This window comes from Aedes albopictus, chromosome 1, assembly GCF_035046485.1.
Source record: "Aedes albopictus strain Foshan chromosome 1, AalbF5, whole genome shotgun sequence".
Classification (NCBI taxonomy): domain Eukaryota; kingdom Metazoa; phylum Arthropoda; class Insecta; order Diptera; family Culicidae; genus Aedes; species Aedes albopictus.
In genome coordinates, this window is record NC_085136.1 from 99,590,437 (window position 1) to 99,612,650 (window position 22,214).

General features: G+C 37.5%; 1 protein-coding gene across 1 annotated transcript in view; it reads left to right on the plus strand.

The window, feature by feature from the left end:
• The window catches only part of LOC109398396 (glutamate receptor ionotropic, kainate 1), a 693,316-nt gene that overhangs the window by 195,051 nt on the left and 476,051 nt on the right, over positions 1 to 22,214 (plus strand). The window contains exons 2-3 of the mRNA XM_062845084.1: positions 9,067 to 9,222; positions 9,376 to 9,470. Of these exons, the coding sequence (XP_062701068.1) occupies positions 9,067 to 9,222; positions 9,376 to 9,470 (251 nt within the window). The remainder of the gene's footprint in view (positions 1 to 9,066; positions 9,223 to 9,375; positions 9,471 to 22,214) is intronic.

Genomic DNA, 22,214 nt, shown 5'->3' on the forward strand with positions numbered 1-22,214 from the left:
ATCCATCGCTTGCATTGATTTAGTTCATTTTCGTAATTTCGCTGAAGAACCCAACGCTGCTTCTGCAACACCATCTGTGGCCTCTTATGTAGTCTGAATCTATTTTGTATTGCTTATGAGACCCCCGGAAATGATTCCGGAACACTACCCGTATATTTAAATGTGGTCTGAGTTTATGAAAACTGTTCATCAGGTAACCCGGAACTAAAAATACTACCGGTAGTAACTTCGGCGGACTGTGCCTATTTTCTTATTATACATGCATCCGGTTACTGACAAAAAAGCGATTTGATGTACCGCAAGCATGGGTTTGATGCACTTTTATACATGTCTACTTCCAGTGGGACACCCTCCGGAACCGGAAAATTTACATGGTTCATTTTCACATTTGACCAATTCCGGCGGGACACCTCAAACCGGTTGTGGAACACTACCGGCGGTCTCTAACGTAATCTGAGCTGATTTTCTTGAAAACCGTTCATCAGCTTATCGAAAAACCGCGATTTGATGAAGCGCATGCATGGAGTTCGGTTCCCTTCTACATTTGACCATATCCGGAGGGACATCGGGAACCGATTCCGGGACATTACTAGTTTTGCCATGCATGATCTGAGATTTTTTCATGGTAATCAATCATCAGGATACCTTAAAAGCCATTTGATGTGTCGCGAATATTTTTTTGGTTCTCTTCTACATTCGGCCACTTTCAGCGAGACACCTCGAACCGATTCCGGAATACTAACAGTAGTTTCTAATGTGGGCTTAGCTTATTTTCTTGATGATCGTTCAAGTTATCGAAAAGGCCACGATTTAATGTGTCGCACCAGGAACCGGTTCAGCAACACTAGCGGTCCAGATATAGTCTGCGACTATTTTCCTATTTACCGTTCATTAGGTTATAGAAAAAGCTGCGATTTGATGTGTTGCATGCATGGGTTTAGTTCACTTTTATATTTGGCCACTTCCGGAGGGAAACCCGGAACCGGTTCCGCAACACTACCGGTTCAGGTATAGTCTACGACTATTTTCCTGCTTACTGCTCATCAGATAATCGAAAATGCCGTGGTTTGATGGGTCTCATACATGGGTTTGTTGCAACTTCATATCTGGCCCCTTCCTGGGGTACCGGTCAGGAACACCTAAATGGTCATAACTCCGGAACGGCTGGACCGATTCAAACCATGTTCAATAGAAAACAATGGGACAATATTCCGCGTCGATTGAAACCAAAAGCGTTGAAATCGGATGATATTTACTATCCAAAAGTGAGGTGACATTATTGTACATATACACACATACACACACAGACATAATTTCAACTCGTCGAGCTGAGTCGAATAGTATATAAGATTCCAGGGGTTCTTTCAAGATTTCATTTTTGGAGTAAACATATAGCCTTTCGGTACACTTGGTGTACAAGAAAGGCAAAAAACTGAAAATAATCTTAACCTTTGTTTTGTATCACGTTTGCAGCAGCTCGTTGACGTAGTGTACGGTCTGGGTTAAAAATTATCCTAATGCCAAAGGAGGGTTAAATCCTTTTTATCGCCGTTTTTCTTACTTTACATTATCATTGCAACTTGACCTGCAACTTGGGCTCTGTATAATAGTTTACCTGTTACTAGTTTACTGTAGAACAAACATCCTTTTGAACAACGGCAGTTCATTGGAGTTACATATTCACGGATATATGCGTAATTGCTATTCATGTTTCTTATAAATTTTTGCCATCTTTTTAACCATAGGCTGTTGTTACTTGTAATGATTTATGACAATTTTTGGCGTACTTACTAATAATATAGATGTTAATAATATTTTGTCTTCTGCACTGCATTTTTTATACTTTCAGTGAATCAAAATTCAACCATTGCGCAACAATAATGACAATGTCGTAACCTGAATTTGTTGCGACATTCTACCCAATGCGACATAGGTTTGTCCCAACTTGAACAGAAGAGGATAAAGATCATGCACCACGAGTTTAGAGATTTTTAAGCCTTACATTGTAATTTTCGAGCGGTAACTTCGAGTCGGTAAACACTGCAACGCTGCTGAAGATGTATAACCAAAAAGTTTCGAATTTGGTTTGGTAATAATTGATTATTCACGAGTTGAAAAGTACGCAACAAATTCAGCTTCCGTTTTGTCTGCAACAAAAAATTTCGAGATCATGTCGTTGTCTGTTACCAGTTGGGATAAAGAGTAATCGCTGCGCCTTTTTTGTTGCTTGTTTTGTGCCTCTTTTGTCTGACAATTCATATGGATCCAAGCTTCTTCTTGTAGTCCTTTGTCCTAGTTATTTGTTTTATGTCGACCTTTTGACCGTTGACCTTATGACCTTCGACCTTTTGACCTCGGATCTTTTGTCATAGAACCATCATTTCACGTATAGGGCACTGCATTGTTTTGATTTTGTATGGGATTTTAACGTTTCTTGGCCTTGCTGTTTACAAAATTTCTGTGCGAGTGAAAGAGAAGGGGAGAATTTCATGCAGTGCCCTATTGTGCATTTCCCACCCCACTGTTCCTCTTTCGCAGTCGGTATAAGTGCAGGATCGTGAATAATTCTGCAGTTTCACAACAAATCGTGTAGGTGTCTTCTGTTGCCTTTACTAAGCATACTAAAATAAATAAGTGCGCAAAAGACTTCGACATTACTCATTTCTAAACCACAGTTTAATTCACGATTCCGCACTTTTACTAGCTCGTCCTACTAAAATAGACAAATATGTATATGAATTTCAGTTCCTACACATACTCAGATGCATCCGGAGCCAAAATGTGAATTTTGCAATTCTCACAGGATTCTCTGCAGAACCCTCGCTGGATTTTCTGTAGAACCCTCCTCGAATTATCTGCAGAATCCTTATGGCATTCTCTGTAAAATCTTTATGGGATTCTCTACCAAACTCTCGTGGGATTCTCTGCAGAATCTTTGCAGGATTTCCCGCAGCGTCCTTAAGGGATTATCTCCAAGAGATTCTCTGCAGAATCTTTGCCGATTTCTCTCCCAGGATTCACTGCAAAATCGTCGCCAGATTCTGTGCCGAAACCTCGTTGGATGCTCTGCAGAATCCTCGTCGGGTTCACTGCAACGCCCATTGCGGAATCGTCGCGGGATTCTCTGTAGAATCCTTGCCGATTTTTTTGAAGAAACCCCGGCCAGATTCTTGCAGAATACTCGCCGGATTTTCTGGAAAATACTCTGTAGAATCCTCTTGCAATTATCTGCAGAATTCTTATGGAATTCTCTTCAGAGTCCTCAAGGGATTCTCTAACAAATTCTCATGAGATTCTCTGAAGAATCCTTGCAGCAGTTTCTGCAGCATCCTCACGGGGTTCTTTGCAGAGCTTTTTCCGGTTTTTCTGAAGAATAATCCCACAGCAGAATTGTCGAGGGATTCACTGTAGAATCCTCGCGGACTTATCTACAGAATTTTCGACGGGAGGACCTGGGATTGAATCCCACTCCCGACAAACTCGCAAAATATGAGCACTTGAGTGGATAAGGAAGATTACAAGTGGTATTCGAAATACGCGTATCTGTCAAAAGATAGGCAAAATAGGGCTGAGTTAAAAGGTATAAAGCTGATTACACTCATTCGAAGAGAGTATTTTGCTTAGAGGGTTTGAAAATTCGGTACAAGAACATTTTCATGTTCAGCGAGGGCGATATTTTTTTTATTAATAAATTTCTTTCACCTTATTTTTTTCCCTTAAGGGGTGATACACAAATTTTGTGACGCAAAAATCTACCCTTCTCAAACCTTCTCCTCCGAATGTTACACTTTTTTATGGGACCTCAACATTCTTCGCATGGGTCGTCACGTTCTGCAAAACCTTTCCTCTCCCCTAAAAACGTGACTTATTTTGCGCACGGTCCTAAATATGATGCTTAGTATTTGATTTTGATTAAAAACTTCCAATAAATCGTGTCCATTTCCAATTTTGCATAGAAAAAAATCTTTGGGCATGGATTGTAAGTTTTTGGTACAAATGTATTTTTTGTAATTACGTTGTGAAAAGTAGAACATTTCAGTTGGCTGAAGTATGCTGAAATGGCCTATTTTTCACTCCTGATGCAAGTGTGCCGAAAAGTACTACTTTTCGACACTCTTAAGAGTGCTGAAAAGTAGCACTTTTCGACACTTTTGCTCGTACGCACTTTTTACTTACCATCATGCCTTCCGTAGATTCACCCTCTGCCTCTACATCTACTAAGCAGCTCGAATCCGAATCAGAGCAACACGCAGAAAAATAAATTGTAAACACAATTGAATTCCAGTTCAAATCAACCGATTTTTCAGTTTACTATAGCGACAAACTGATTTCTAGTTTAAATTGAACTTGTTCTATTGTTTGATAATACAAATATTTTCATTTGTCGAAATTTTTGACAGTTTGTTAAAATAAACAGAGATATGGTTTTTTCAACATGAAGTAATGGATTGATTCAAACGACTGCACTTTCGCCACTAACAAACCCGGAATGTTATTGTGTAGGTGACGGCAGCAACTGCGGCAGCTCGGAAATCTATTTTTAGACAGTCGGTAAGCGGATGGGGAGGAGAACGACTAAAAAAAGACAAAGAAGGCGAAACCGATCAACTTTTTGGGGATGCTGTCGTGAGTACTTGCGCGTTATTCATCACGGCCAAAGCGGCACTTGGAAGTCGGCGTGATGGATTTGCTGCACCTTCTTCTTTGTGCCGATGTTGAGGTAAGCATTTTATAGATGTGTGAGTGCTTTTGGACCATGTTTATGGTTTTTATTTTGTTGAAACAAATGAAATTTTTGACATTATATGAAATGATGGTAATCGGTTGTTTTTATTGATAAACTCTAAATGTAAACAATTAAATATAACTTTGGAATAAGTAAATTCTCAGTTTGAAAATCTACCATGCGTTTTATTGTTTTGAACAAGCGCCATTTTTCTGCGTGAATTTCAATTCGGATTCGAACTATAAAACAAGTGTAGAGGCAGCTGCTGAATCTGCTTTTGCTTTTACCTGCACACAACTGTTTGACAACGGGAGCTCTATTATTGGTGACGCCTACTACACCATAGCCTACCTGATCAAACAAAAAACTACGCCGACAAACAACAGCGCGCGCACGTGACTTATCGATAGGTACACGCAGAAAAATGGCGCTTGTTCAAAACAATAAAACGCATGGTTGATTTTCAAACTGAGAATTTACTTATTCCAAAGTTATATTTAATTGTTTTACATTTAGAGTTTATCAATAAAAACAACCGATTACCATCATTTCATATAATGTCAAAAATTTCATTTGTTTCAACAAAATAAAAACCATAAACATGGTCCAAAAGCACTCACACATCTATAAAATGCTTACCTCAACATCGGCACAAAGAAGAAGGTGCAGCAAATCCATCACGCCGACTTCCAAGTGCCGCTTTGGCCGTGATGAATAACGCGCAAGTACTCACGACAGCATCCCCAAAAAGTTGATCGGTTTCGCCTTCTTTGTCTTTTTTTAGTCGTTCTCCTCCCCATCCGCTTACCGACTGTCTAAAAATAGATTTCCGAGCTGCCGCAGTTGCTGCCGTCACCTACACAATAACATTCCGGGTTTGTTAGTGGCGAAAGTGCAGTCGTTTGAATCAATCCATTACTTCATGTTGAAAAAACCATATCTCTGTTTATTTTAACAAACTGTCAAAAATTTCGACAAATGAAAATATTTGTATTATCAAACAATAGAACAAGTTCAATTTAAACTAGAAATCAGTTTGTCGCTATAGTAAACTGAAAAATCGGTTGATTTGAACTGGAATTCAATTGTGTTTACAATTTATTTTTCTGCGTGTACATGTTTGTGAAGCTAGAAAAGATAGCACTAAATGGATATTTTCGTAATTACAAAAAACTTTGTATGCAAAAAAAAAATGGATAAAAAAATGGATACTTAAAACAATAGCTTGTTTGAGACATTTCTAGACCACAAAAATATCTGTAAATAGGGGAACCTACGTATTTTCGGCTGATTTATCCTCTTCGTCATGATATTTTGAACCTATTGATCTCAAAATTGGCCTCTAATCATTCTCAAATCATTCCCTCAGTCAATTTACTGAGTGCATTCATGTGTAAAAAACTTTCATTTCAGTTGTCCTAATGGCTATGTGCACTCCTTATCAGAAGTCTATCCATTTTCTGCGTATCTATATCTACCAACAAACTTATTTGATTGGCTTCAAATTGGATCGGAAAATCACGCGAAATTCCCTCGGTGGAAATGGCGACCGTAACGGAGCCTTCTCACCAGTAGTGCAGTGTCCTGTTGCTTTTACTGAGACTTGTGTCTTTCTTGTGACGGCCCTTCAAAACAACCTCCGGGGAAATAAATTAACATTGACAATCAGTAAAATCCATTACTTATGTCGTTTTCGTTTTTGATTCAGTTCCAACCTGGGTTGGAACTGGATCAGATCACAGTTTCAACCCCAACCCGACTTCGGTTTCGCTTGTACTAAAGTTTGTTTGACGTTGTTTGTTTACACATTTTCCGCCGATCCAGTTCCAACCCAGGTTCAAAAACGAATTCGACATTAGAGGCATAGGGACCAGGTTGTTGGTGATTCGGTCCTTGTCGCGGAAAACGTGGATTGAAAGCGCAGGAGTTATTGAAACATCTCGCTGATGAATTTATGCTTTCCAAGGAAGTACAATTTGTCGTGGATATTTCTACGAATCGAACTTGTGCCTCTAAGTCTATAAGTCTAGGAGGAGCACGATCCTGTAACCAATGGTGCAAAATCGATTGCTATCATGTTGTTCGGAGTAAATCGAGTTATATTTAGAAAAAAAAAGCGGAAAAATCGGCCGAATCGTTTATTATATAAGAAACACGTGTTTTCGAAGTTCATCTTGAATAGAATTACAAATTTCTTTCTTCAAAAAACTTTAAAATTAGTGTCCTTGAAATTGCGATCAACAAACTTCAAGATATAATCGATTTGCTGAGTTTCACGTCAATCTCCTCACCGTCACCCACGGTAATTGATCTGTCTCAATTGCTGTTATCTTGTAAGAAGGAGACCTCTGTACTCCATTTGCCAATCCGATTGACTGACTGTCACCGTGTTGGCGTTGGTTCATTCATCCATTCGTTTGTTCGTTCGGGGTCGTTCGCAGCTCCTCATGGTAATTGGATTCCCCTTTGTACGGAAGAATGGTTCCATTATCCGATGTCCTCACGGTTCAATTGATGGCGCCCTCGTCGCACAGCAAAAGTAATTCTTCCTCCAGGAGAACAAATCCGATCCGACGATGATGGGATAAGGGAGTACACTGGATGTGGGACGACGCAAAATTTGCATAAATTCTATTACACCTACACCTTTTCCCATCGGTCTCTGCTTTTTCGGAATGAATGAAATCAGGTTCCGCTGGGTTTCATCAGAACCATTTGCACATACTTCTTATATTCAGGCAGTTGTTCTCAATCTTGTTAAACAAGAACAAGGACAAGGACAAGAACAAGAACAAGAACAAGAACCTAGAGAACCTAGAGAACCTAGAGAACCTAGAGAACCTAGAGAACCTAGAGAACCTAGAGAACCTAGAGAACCTAGAGAACCTAGAGAACCTAGAGAACCTAGAGAACCTAGAGAACCTAGAGAACCTAGAGAACCTAGAGAACCTAGAGAACCTAGAGAACCTAGAGAACCTAGAGAACCTAGAGAACCTAGAGAACCTAGAGAACCTAGAGAACCTAGAGAACCTAGAGAACCTAGAGAACCTAGAGAACCTAGAGAACCTAGAGAACCTAGAGAACCTAGAGAACCTAGAGAACCTAGAGAACCTAGAGAACCTAGAGAACCTAGAGAACCTAGAGAACCTAGAGAACCTAGAGAACCTAGAGAACCTAGAGAACCTAGAGAACCTAGAGAACCTAGAGAACCTAGAGAACCTAGAGAACCTAGAGAACCTAGAGAACCTAGAGAACCTAGAGAACCTAGAGAACCTAGAGAACCTAGAGAACCTAGAGAACCTAGAGAACCTAGAGAACCTAGAGAACCTAGAGAACCTAGAGAACCTAGAGAACCTAGAGAACCTAGAGAACCTAGAGAACCTAGAGAACCTAGAGAACCTAGAGAACCTAGAGAACCTAGGGAACCTAGAGAACCTAGAGAACCTAGAGAACCTAGAGAACCTAGAGAACCTAGAGAACCTAGAGAACCTAGAGAACCTAGAGAACCTAGAGAACCTAGAGAACCTAGAGAACCTAGAGAACCTAGAGAACCTAGAGAACCTAGAGAACCTAGAGAACCTAGAGAACCTAGAGAACCTAGAGAACCTAGAGAACCTAGAGAACCTAGAGAACCTAGAGAACCTAGAGAACCTAGAGAACCTAGAGAACCTAGAGAACCTAGAGAACCTAGAGAACCTAGAGAACCTAGAGAACCTAGAGAACCTAGAGAACCTAGAGAACCTAGAGAACCTAGAGAACCTAGAGAACCTAGAGAACCTAGAGAACCTAGAGAACCTAGAGAACCTAGAGAACCTAGAGAACCTAGAGAACCTAGAGAACCTAGAGAACCTAGAGAACCTAGAGAACCTAGAGAACCTAGAGAACCTAGAGAACCTAGAGAACCTAGAGAACCTAGAGAACCTAGAGAACCTAGAGAACCTAGAGAACCTAGAGAACCTAGAGAACCTAGAGAACCTAGAGAACCTAGAGAACCTAGAGAACCTAGAGAACCTAGAGAACCTAGAGAACCTAGAGAACCTAGAGAACCTAGAGAACCTAGAGAACCTAGAGAACCTAGAGAACCTAGAGAACCTAGAGAACCTAGAGAACCTAGAGAACCTAGAGAACCTAGAGAACCTAGAGAACCTAGACAACCTAGAGAACCTAGAGAACCAATTGGAAACCACCGTATTAATTCCATTCTTCCCTGCCATGATTAAGAAGCTAACAAGAACCAACGCAAACAGCTCGTTACGAACACCTTCACCACAGCCCAACGACACCAACCACTGACTGATTCGAATTCTTCGTTCTTTCTTTCTTCCTCCGTACTTTGCCAGGTGGCCTCTTTCACCCGGATGACGACCACCAGGAAATAGCGTTCCGCTATGCGGTCGAGAAAATCAACTCGGACCGAACGATACTGCCGCGGTCCAAGCTGTCGGCCCAGATCGAACGGATCTCGCCGCAGGACAGCTTCCTGGCGTCGAAGCGAGGTGAGTGAATTTTCGGAATTTACGATGGGACGAAATTCAATTCAATTAACACCAGGGTGTGGAGTGGGTGGGCAATAATAATTGGTGACCAGCGCGCAGCGACCTGATTGACAGATTTTCACTTACTTTCTGCTATATTTTCTTCCTTATTAGTGTGCCATCTGTTGCGAGCTGGAGTGGCAGCCATTTTCGGGCCGCAGTCGTCGCACACCGCCAGTCACGTCCAGAGCATCTGCGATACTATGGAGGTAAGTGAAGAAAAAATAATAACTTGGAAAATATCGTTTGGTAAAAGTGTAGCTTAATACGATTAGAAATTGAAGTTCTTGAATTGAAGTCTTTATCGATAAGCTTTTATCAATAACTAGCTGTCCCGGCAAACTTTGTCTTGCCCGGTTGTGGTGGTTTGACAACTGTTGAGGTCATTGCAGCACCGCACTCTAGATTGACTTTATTTCGATCGTGTTGAATTTCTTCTCAACTCATAAAAAATCAGTAATTTCGCAATTTTCCTACTTTTTTAGTTGATTTTCTTAACTTTTACTATTTATAAACACAGCCACCATGAATACGAATCAAACCATGCAAGAGTCATCCTTATCGGTTCAGCCGTTTGTGACTTTTGTTGCCTCAAAGGGACTTCAGATTCATTTTTATATATAGATAGAAAATGTTAAAGGCAGTGTATGAAGTACAACACCACAAATCTAGAAAAGTTATAGGAATTCGGAACAAATTTCTGTTGAAATGAACTCGTTTATGTTCTGGCAACACTGCTGCTTGTTGCAAAAGTGCGGTTTATATCGTCTCGAAGAAGTTATAAAAATCGCAGTGAAAGTGGCTATTATAATTCTCGAGTGGTTGGTGCATTGAATTATCTAGCGCCAAGAATTGCATTTTTGCATGTAGTGCGGTGAATAGCTGTGAAAATTAATTATTTTATTAGTTTTTAACTCCCAGTGATAGTCTGTGAACTAGGGAGAAACAATAAAAGATCTCAGTGAGTGAGAATGTGAGATCAATTTTCGCATGGAGATTGTCTTGCATGCAAGTTATGTTCCTCATCAGCATAGAAGGAACGAAAAAAACGGTGCAACGTGCTGAATATTTATGTGGTGTTTACTTGTTTTATTCGCATTCGCGTGTGAGACAAATAAAACAGACATCCACAATCTACTGCCCTTGTGGCTTCTTATGTGTTCAACAAATCACCGGAGCACAAATTCATAGCAAACGGTATTATTTTGAGTACAGTAAAATCCTCTTCATTTTGTTTGCAAACTGTTGAGTGATCATTATTATGTGCAAGTGAGATGACAACAATCACAACGTTTCTGGCGTTTCTACACCGCCAAGATAATGGATATTAATTACAGTGGGGGAGACTGGGGATAAATGCTCCTACTACAATAAAAAAATATATTGTTATTTAGTTATTTTTTTTTTAATTCTGTGTGTGTGTTTTATACATTTTTATTTATACCTATTTATTAATTTTAAACCATATATTTTTAAACTATCCGTTTCGTGTGTTTTTGAACTTTATTTTTTTTTTTGTATTGTTTTTTTTTTCTCTTTTCTCTGTTTTGTTTGTGTTGTTTTGTGTTTTGTTTATTTCCTTTCAGTGTTGATAAGTAGTAGAAGACCAAAGCATACGTAGGGCTACAGTGACTCTATGAACCTACAAGAATACTGGCGATATTGTAATGATCATAGATCACTACGTAAGAATCCCAGGATTATGTAGAGCGAAAGAGAACGATAAAACCCTATTAAGCTTGGCCATACTACAAATTCTGTTGATGCAATAAACGGAAAGAAATCAACAAATTTTGGGTCCTAGCTAGGATCAAAATGCAAAATAAAAATAGTATAAGGTTCATTCAAGAAAATGTGCATCACGCAAAGGGAGCAACAGCTGTACTTTGCAAAACATTTTCTGAGAGCAAACTGGATATAGCACTTATCCAGGAGCCATGGACAAATAATGGTAGGATATGCGGAATAACTACAAATTTTTCTAAGTTAATATATAGTAAAGGGCAGTATCCACCGCGAGCTGCGATTCTCGTAAATGGAAGAGTAAATTCAATTCCTATTACACAATTTATAACTCGTGACATAGCTGCAATCATGGTGGAGGTACCTACGATCCATGGAAAAACGGAAATTTGTACTGCTTTGGCATATTTTCCGGGAGATATGGATGATATACCTCCTCCAGAAGTAGCAGCTTTTGTCTCATACTGCAGAAAGCACAATAAAGCTTTCGTTATTGGATGCGATGCAAATGCTCATCACACAATATGGGCAAGCACAAACATCAATACTAGAGGCGAACACCTATTAGATTTCATCTCAAAAAATGAAATCGACATATGTAACAGAGGCGATAAACCTACTTTTACAAACGCAATTAGGCAAGAAGTTCTTGATTTAACGTTGTGTAGTCTCACACTTTCAGAAAGAATCAGTAATTGGCATGTGTCAGACGAAATTTCTTTGTCTGATCACAAGCAAATATTGTTTGAATATGAGGCTGGTAATCAATTCATAGAAATCACAAGAAATCCCAGGAAAACAAACTGGGAGCTTTACACATCAAAATTGCTAAACGGTATGGGTATATTGAATAACCATCCAAATTTTCGTCATGAACTTGAAGAAAGCGCTTCGACACTTTCTAGCTTGATCAAACAAGCATTTCATGACAGTTGCACTGCCAAAGAACGCTCTTCAAATAGAGATGTTCCTTGGTGGAACGCTAAATTAAAAAAACTTCGAAGGAAAACCCGGAAACTTTTCAACCGGGCTAAAAGAACGCAACAGTGGGATCAATACAGAGAATCCCTCACTCTTTATAACAAAGAAATTAGAAGGTCAAATAGGATAAATTGGAGGCACACGTGTGAAAACATTGAAAGTACTCCAATTGCTGCTAGACTGCAAAAAGTCCTCGCCAAAGATCATTCAATAGGTTTAGGAACTCTTAGGAAAGAAGATGGTTCTTTAACTAAGAGTGCAGACGAAATTTTAGAAACCATGATAAGCACACATTTCCCGTGTTCTATTCTTGTTTCAACTGAAGACCAAAATACATTTGCATCACATACTGTTGGTAATGAAACCAGGAGATATATTCAAAATAATGATGATTCAACTGGGATAGAAAGCATCAGGAGTGATGAATGTATTTTGGCCAATGAAATTTTTACAGAACAAAAAGTCAAATGGGCGATTGATTCTTTTGAACCCTTTAAAGCGCCTGGTAGGGATGGAATTTTTCCTGTACTACTGCAGAAGGGAAAAGAAATTGTAACACCTGTTTTAACTAAAATGTTCCAATCTAGCTTATCATTAGGCTACATTCCTACAGCTTGGCGAGAAGTGCGGGTCACTTTTATTCCCAAAGCAAATAAGAAGGATAAATTATCACCAAAATCCTTCAGACCTATTAGTTTATCGTCCATTATGTTGAAAATAATGGAAAAACTACTAGACGAGTATATCAAATCGTCATATCTAGCAAAAAGCCCATTGAGCCAAAATCAATTTGCATATCAAGAGGGCAAATCATCAGTAACTGCACTTCATAAGTTGGTTACAAAATTAGAAAGATCCTTTGAGGCAAAGGAGATTTCACTTGCTGCGTTCCTTGATATTGAAGGAGCGTTCGATAACACATCTTACGATTCAATGAGGAATGCTATGTCAAGACGTGGTTTTGACAGATGCATTATTGATTGGATCGGAGAAATGCTATCAAAAAGAGAGATATCATCCAACCTGTGCAGCTCATTTATTACTGTTAGAGCTGTTAAAGGGTGCCCACAAGGAGGCGTGCTATCACCTCTATTGTGGTCTTTGATAGTCGATGATCTCCTCAAAAAACTGGAAGCACAGGGCTTCGAAATAATTGGCTTCGCTGATGACATAGTCATATTAGTTCGTGGTAAATATGACAACGTTATCACTAACAGAATGCAGACTGCTTTAAATTTAGTCTCCTCGTGGTGCGATAAGGAAGGATTGAGCATAAATCCTTCTAAAACCACGATCGTACCGTTTACACGACGGAGAAAATTATCAATTACTAATTTGAAATTGAAAGGAACCTTTTTGGAACTTTCAAATACAGTCAAGTATCTTGGAGTATATCTAGACAGCAAACTTAATTGGAATTTACATCTTGAGCAGGTAGTTGGTAAAGCTACAAGTGCTCTATGGATCAGTAAAAAAACTTTTGGTAAAAAATGGGGATTGAAACCGAAAATGATCCACTGGATTTACTCGGCAATTGTGAGACCCAGAGTTACCTATGCGTCACTGGTCTGGTGGCCCAAAACAAATGAAAGATTAGCACAAAAAAAACTTGAAAAACTTCAAAGATTAGCTACTCTTTCAATTACTGGTGCAATGCGAAGTACACCGTCTAAAGCGCTTGACACTTTACTTCACCTCCTTCCACTGCATCAATTTGTACAATTAGAAGCTGCAAAGAGTGTATTGAAGCTCAAAAGAACTACACAACTCTTTGATGGTGACCTGAGAGGGCATCTCAGTATTCTTAAAACAATCAGTATCGACTCTCTAATCGTTAATAATAGTGATTGGATGAGCAAAAGATACAATTTTGATCGCTCTTTTGAAGTGATTAATCCAGGGCGAAATCTGTGGACAAATGGTGGCCCAGAACTACACCCAGGATCAATCGTATTTTATACTGATGGTTCGAAATTGAACGATCAAGTAGGCGCAGGAGTGACTGGCCCCGGGATCAACATATCAATTCCTATGGGCAAATGGCCTACAGTTTTTCAGGCAGAAATTCAGGCGATTTTAGAATGCAGTAATATTTGCTTACGCAGAAACTACAGACATTCAACCATTTGCAAGCCCAAGCAGCTCTCAATGCTTTGAAATCAGCAACATGCACTTCTAAACATGTTTGGGAGTGTATTCAATCACTTCAACAATTAGCTTGTCGCAATCAGGTAAAGCTATTTTGGGTTCCAGGGCACTGTGGAATTGAAGGAAACGAACAAGCCGATATGTTAGCAAGACTTGGATCGTCTCATCAATTCATAGGACCAGAACCATTTTGTGGTGTGTCTGGTTGTTCTCTCAGAATGGAGTTTAAAACATGGGAACATGAGAAAATAAAATCCAACTGGGAAAACACCACTTCTGCGAGGCAGTCGAAACGTTTCATAAAGCCGAACGTTTCAAACACTCGCAAAATTTTAGAACTTTCTAAAAAAGATTTCAGTTCTTTTACTGGCCTATTAACAGGTCATTGTCCGAGCCGGTATCATCTGAAGCTGATTGGAAAGCTTCAAGATGATAGGTGTCGCTTTTGCGGCATAGATACAGAAGACTCGGAGCATTTGTTGTGCCGTTGCCCGGCAATTGCAGCTAAAAGAATTAGGTTCTTCGACAGGGGGCTGATAGAACCCTTTGATGTCTGGAGAACAAACCCCAATGCGGTGGTACATTTCATTCGAACTGTAGCACCGTGTTGGGATCACGCTAACAGTCAAGGTTCGATTATTGCTACTACCAATGGCGATACGTCAACTTGACATAGCCAAATAAAACTGGGGCATTTGTCACAATAGATCTAAAAGCTGGTCGCAGTGACTTATATACCCAACAAGGAATAAAAAAAAAAAAAAAAAAAAAAACTGGTTTATGTTCTATCGTCAGTATCTCAAATTAGGGCATCAATCACTGCAGAAGTCTAAGTCCCTTGAGAAAACTCTGAAACTGTTTGGTGCACTTTTTGGATCCCTAAGAGATTTTCAAGAGGGCATGTTTCTTTATACCCAGAAGAAACCTTGAGAGACTTCTTAGATGAATCCTTTGGGGAGTTCCTGGAGAATAATTGCAGGAATCTTTAGGAAAATTGCCAACGTATAGCTGAGGGAATTCCAGAGCAATTTCTGGTGAAATTTCTAGAGGAATACATGATGAAATTCCCAAACGAGTATTTGGAACGATTCCCTGAAAAATCTCTTAAAGAAATTCTTGGAGCAATCCCTGCAATACTGCTTGATAGAATCTCTGGAGGAATTCCAGAAGAAATTTCCAACCAAAAGAATGCCTCAGCCAATCCCCTGAGAATGCCTGAGGCAATGCCCCGTTTAATCTTTTATGGAGTAGCCAGATGAAACTCCAAGGGCATTCCCGCAGCAATTAATAACGGAATTCTTGAGGAACTTCCCCGAAGTAAATATTGGGAAAAATTTAGATTTATCTTTTGGAGAAAGTCAAAAGGCAACCATGAGGAAATTTTCGGAGAAATTTCTAGAAAACTCTCCGTAGGAATTCCAAAAGGAATTCCTAGATGAATTCCTAGGAAAATTCTTGGAGAAATCACTGGGGGAATTCTTAAAATATTTTTTAAATATTCCAGAGAAATTCCAGAAGGAATCTTTAGAGAAATCTGTGAGGGAATTCCCACAAGATTTTCTGATCAAATTCCCAGAGTAATTCTTAAAAGAATTCCCAGAGGGAATGGGAATCTTTAAAAAATCCCCCAATGAAAAAAAAAACTAAATTTCTAAAAAAAAATAACTGATGCTTGGGCAGCTACCTGGGAAACTTCATGAAAGAATCACCGAGATGACTCTTGGAGGAATTTCCGAGGAGAAAGTCTCAGGGGAAACCTTGAGGTATTTCCAGGAACACTCTTGGAAGAATCTCTGGGAGAATTCCTGGAGGAATCATTGGATTAATCGTTGCGTTAATTCTTGGAGATGTTTTTGAGAGATTCCTTGTAGAACTACTGGAGAAATGTCTGGGCGAATTTCTAAAAAAAAATCACGGGAAAATTAGTGGAGCATCATCTGGGAGGAATCTTAGATTAAATGGATATGGAAATTCGGAGAAAAATGCGTGGTGTAATCCCTCAACGAACTCTGGAGACATCCCCGTAATATTCCTGAGGAAATTGCTGAAGACTGCATAGATGAAGGCCGGAAGAATAACCAACGGAATACTTAACCCTTTCCTTCCCACGACTTTGAACGACTATATCTATGCCAAAAAAGCGTTTCCGAAAAAAGGCGTAGAACAAAAGTTATTACAAATTGGCTAATTTTTTCGAAATCAATGAAAAAAATTTTGGTTGTATACCAATAGGTTTTTGATTGTTTATCAATAGTTCAACTATTGGAACAAGTTGTCAGTAGTTGGGTTAACCTTATGAGGTTATAACCATATTTTAAAAATTATTGCATCATATTTATCTAATTTCGTTTGTCCGGAGTTTGTCGAAAATCGATGGTGCTCTAGAGCAACCATGGGAAGTAGAGGGTTAAGGCAACTTCATAATTTGCTAAGTAATTTTCTGTAGGACTACATGAGGGAGCTTCTTGAGGAATCTTTGCGATGGAATCTCTAGGGATCTTCCTTGATAAATCTCTTGGGAAACTACTTCCATTTCTTTGATGGATTTAACCCCTGGGGCACCAGATTTTCGGAACATCCCGGAGAAGTGGTCAGTGTAACTATGATCTCCAGAAACATATTCCAATACTGTTGTTTTGCAAAATCATGAAGTTTGAAATATCGCAAGCTAGTTTACGAAGGCGAATTATAGATTGCACCTCTATCTGTTAAGGAGGTGTCCCCCGGTACCCTCGGCCATAAATCCGGAATAACGGCAACATCCGGAACACACATGATTTCGGTTCCATAAACAAGAAGGGTTTTGTGATCAGCTGTCAAAACTTCACAAATGCTCGTTTAGAAACAGCTGTGGACTACAATATTTGAGTTTTGAAATTGGGATTAATGGCACAAATTTACCAAATGGAGGAGAACGTACCTCTAGAGCCGTCCTATTGAACATGAGGCTTAGGCATAAACTGTCGACCTACACCTGATTGTCTCGTGTTGTATGGAATGCCCTATGTATATGGGGGTTGTAGGAAAAAAGGTCGAAGGTCAAAAGGTCGAAGGTCAAGAGGTCGACGGTCAAAAGGTCGAAGGTTCAAAAGTTCGAAGGGTCAAAAGGTCGGCGGGTCAAAAGGTCGAAAGTTCGAAATAAAAAAATACCTAGGACAAAAGGTCGAAAGGACAAAAGGTCGAAAGGTCGAAAGGTCGAAGGGTCAAAAGGTCAAAAGGTCGAAATTGAGATTTTCAATTTGCTGTCCAAGTTCTCGCCCTGCAACATTTCAGATCGTGGAACAGGAATCACATTAGTCCTTAAGAGTTTTTAAAATAGCATAGATATTTATGCAGCAATGAATTCAATAAATAAGTAAACTATTTGTTTTTTCTTATTATTTTTTGTAGTAACATATTTACAGCTATTGGCGTGACTACCATTATTTTCTCCTATATAATTTTACCTTCTTTTGAACATAGGCTATTCTTTCTAGTAATGCTTTTTGATAATTTTTGGCGTACTTACTAATAATATAATTGCGTATAATATTTTTCCTTCTTTTAAAAATAGGTCGTTCTTTCTAGTTATACTATCACAGCGATTATTTTAAAATTTATTTTAAATATGTACAAAGAGATCTCCTACAAAGATCTACTTAAATATCAGAAGATGTGAAGATCAACGTCACGTTTTTTTAATAACCTCTAGTTCAATGTACTTATTAGACATTGAATTTTGGATACTTTATACGTAATTTTTCTATTCGTTTTGACCATTGCTTTTTATTCCATCCAAAAACTCATATTGATTATGAGTGACGCAATGCGAAAAATATTTATGGCGTAAATCATCGCGCTACAGGTACTTGAATAAATTTGAAATCCGCTTTTCGTACCTAACGAATCCTGGCCCTTTAGTTTTATTACTAACTACAGCCGTCGAGCCTTCCTTTCAACCTTCTTCCTTTCGATATTTGGCCTTGTTATTTCTTTATTTTGACCTCTCGACCTTTCGACCTTTTGTCCTAGTTATTTTTTTTGTTATTTCGACCTTTTGACCGCTTGTCATTTCAACCTTTCGACCTTTTGTCCTAGTTATTTTTTATTTCGACCTTTCCACCTTTTGACCCTTCAAACTTTTGTCCTTTCGACCTTTCGACTTTCGACCTTGTGACATTCGTCCTTTTGTCATAGATCCATATATGAGACAGTTATGCGTAGAATGGCAGCATAGGTGTTAGTACAGGAAATTATATTGTTCGATTGGAACTTCCTGGAAATGGTCTCACTACAATGGCGATAAAGGTTAATTTTATATTCCTAGAAATCTTTACAGAGATCGAAATATAAACATCTAATGAATTATATGTAGCACTACATCATTAATTCAAAAAACAATAGAATATTCCTAGAATTTTGTGCGCTAAACAATAATGTGATTCGATTCAAAGGTTTGAACATCCTGAGAGCATTTCTTCTTAAATGTTTTGAGCATTTCTTGGGAAATTCCTCTTTTTCAGTAATTGCGATTAAAAATTTTCTTGTAAATTTCTTCGATTTTTTTTTTGTAATTTTTCGGGCAGTTTATTCGGTGGTTCCTTTATTAACGTCTTTGAAAATTCAAGTGGTTATGTTTTTTGGACTTTTTTTTGGCATTTCCTTTGGATCCTATTTGGATGTTTCTTCAAATCAGTAAAAAATTTTGAAAACGACGTATAATCAATGCTACATCATTGATTATAAGTTCTTTTTTCAAAATTTGTTACTGAAATAATCTTCGGAAGATGTTAAGGTAGTTTTTTGTCATTCATTTTCTTCAAATATATTTGTTAGGATTTTTATGCAAATTCTTTTGGAATTCCCTGAGCATTTTCTGAGCATATGTTTTGTAAATCTTTTGGGAATTTCTAGACCAATACTTTCCGAAATTCTTTTGGCAATTTCTTTTGGGATTTGTTCAGTAATCCTTTCAAAAATTCGTTGCGGGAGGGTTTTATATTATTTTCTGTGAATTTTTTCTCCAATTTCTATGAATTCTTCAGTCAATTTCTTCGTAAATTCCTCAGCAATGATTTTTCAAATTTCTTTAGCAGTTTCTTTGAAAATTTGTCACGCAAGTATTTTTGTCAGAGACGAATGCCTTAGAGGTTAAGCCTCTCTAATAAAAAAAGTATTTTGAGCTTTTTTTGAGAATTTCTTCGAATTTTTTTTGAGCAATTCTTACCGAATTGTTTGTGGCAATTTCTTTGGAAACTTATTCGTCAATTTCTTCGAAATTTATTTTTGAAAAGTCATTACTTTGAGGAGTCCTTCTGCATTTTTTTTAGAAAGATCTCTGGCGTCGTCTTTGAAAAACCGTTCGGAAATTACTTTTAAATTCTTCGCGCAATTCTTTTAAAAATTCCAGAATATTTTTAGCATATTTTTTGAACAAATTAAATTTTACATTGTGAATGCTTTCGGAATCTTCTGTTGAAATTTCTTCGACAAATTCATTCAAAACTTTTTCTGATTTTTCCTTTGGCAACGCTCAGCCGGCAACATCTTTGAAATTTTCTTCTTCTTTGGAAACTCCTAGTAATTCCACTAGTATTTCTAAGGCGGTTTCTCGGAAATTTATTGGGATTCTTTCAATGACAGTTCCAATAACACTTTTTTTGTTGGTAGTTTACATGGCAATTCCATTCTCATGCTCCTTCGGGAAATCGCAATTTCTACATGAATTCCTTCTTAAATAAATTTGTTTGAAAACTCCTTCAGCTAATCCAATTGTAATTTGTGAATTCCCAAAGCAATTGTGTGAGAAATACCCAAAGAAATAGCCGTAGGAGTTCACAAAGAAATTACTGTGGTAATTTCAAAAGAATATTGTAAAAGAATTGTGGAAGACATAATAACATAATTGACTCAGAAACTCCAAATTTGATGACGGCTAGAATTTTTAGTTAAATTGTCATAGAAGCTGCATATGAAATTTTAGAAAAAAAAGAAAGGAATTACCAAAAGACTTTCCAGAAAAATTACTTAATAGAAATTTATAAAAAAAAAGTTTCCAAAGAACTCCCTAAGGACTTTTCTGTATAAATTTTATAATAATCAGTATTTTTATTTTTTTATTACTTTTGATTCGTGAATTTAAACTTAAGTAATAAGTATTGCTTATAATTATCGAATTGCTTTGAAACAATATCTAATATATATTTCTATACAACTTTCCAAAGAAGGGGCTAAAGGAAATTCCGAAGCGGTTTTCGAAGAAATTAAAATACTAAGGAAGTAACTAAGGAATAAAATTGCCAACGAAATTCAGAAAGGCATTGCGGAATTTCCAAACATTCACCGCAAGATATTTACAATGAAATAACTTACAATAATATGAACTATCGTTGGAAATGACATTTTTTTGGGAATTTTAATTTAACACGGAAGTTTTTAAGTAAAGAAATTCCCAAAGGGATTGCTCAAATAATTCCAATTAACCTACCGAAGAAATCACCACTTCTTTACCAAAGGAATTTTTAAAGAAATATCTGGAGGAATTACCAATGGGCAGCCTATTTATTGCACCCATAAACTACTAGAAACGCTCCATAGAAAATCAAAAAGTGCTGCCTAAAGAATGAACATATGTTCCATAAAAACGTGCAATGTTATCCATAAATAATTGCAAATGTTCCATACTTTATAGAAAATGTACCAGTAAATCATAACATTTTCTCATAAATAGTGCTATTTTGTGCTAATAAATAATACCAAAATTATCCATAATAAAATACAAATGCTCCATAATAAAATGCAAATGGCCAATAAAAAATAAAATTGTACCCATAGTAAATTGAACATTGTTTCATAGAAAAACTAAATTGATCCATAATAAATTGAAATTGCCCCATAGAAAATAAATGAATGCTCCCACTCAGGAACGGAGAAAAGCGATATTTTGAAAATTTTACTGAAGATAGCTCATAAAATTTCCTTTCAAAAATATTTTTTATTGAGAATTTTTCCGGACTTCGAAAATAGTTTTTCCGACTTTTCCAACCGATGTTCCTCAATAGTGGAAAATTTTGTAGAAAACAATTTTCATTTTGTGTTTCTATTTTTTTGAATGGCTGAGAAAATTTGCTTACGATTTCACAAAAAAAAACATTGTGTCGACGATGCATCGTTCTTAAGTTATGATTTTTCAAGGAAAACGGCTGATATGGCGCATCAGGACAATTTCCACAAAATTGGTCATAACTCAGGAACGGAGGATAACCACATCTTGAAAATTTTACAGAATATAGCTTTTGAAATTTCCTTAAAAAACTATTTTTTTTGGGAATTTTTCCGGACTTCAAAAAAGTTTTTCCGAGTTTTCCAAACGATTTTCCTCAACAGTGGAAAATTTTATAGAATACAATTTTCAATTTTTTTAATTATTTTGAAACATGTGTACAAAACCCGATTTTGAAAATGTTATTTAATAAAAAAATCCAAAACCAAAGAATGAGGAAATGCTTTCAGTTTCGCCCTACACTTTGCGGGCTTAATACATGTGTAATTTATTGTTGTTTTCTTATGGAGCTTCTTCTGATATGATCCTTAAGAAGGTTTTTATCACTCTAGTAAAGGTATTTTGCTGAATTTATTATGGTTTTCTAAATCTCGTCCTTCTGACTGGAAGTTCATGCTAGATTCCTAGAAAAACGACCAGCAAGTTCTCAGAATTTTCCTCGTATTTTTCAAAAACCCTTTTGCCATAGAGGTACTATGTAAAATAAAGGGATTTTTTTTTAATATCGTACATATTGGGTCAAAGGGTTTCAGATTGTCATGAAATTTTTTCCACAGGCAGAGCTCATGGATATAAAAAAATGAGAAAAACTCAGAGTCGCCTATTTTCTGGAAAACCTAGGTAGGAATTTTTTGTGTTTCCCTGACACTACTTACTTCTGAAAGTCATTACTCAAGAACGAAGCAAAATGAAGCAAATTGTCTCAGGAATCCAAAAAAGTTTTCTACAAAATTTTCCACCGTTGAGAAAATTTATAAAGAAAAGCCGAAAAAAAACTATGCCTGGAGAAAACTGTATAAATTTCAATTCAACTTTTAGG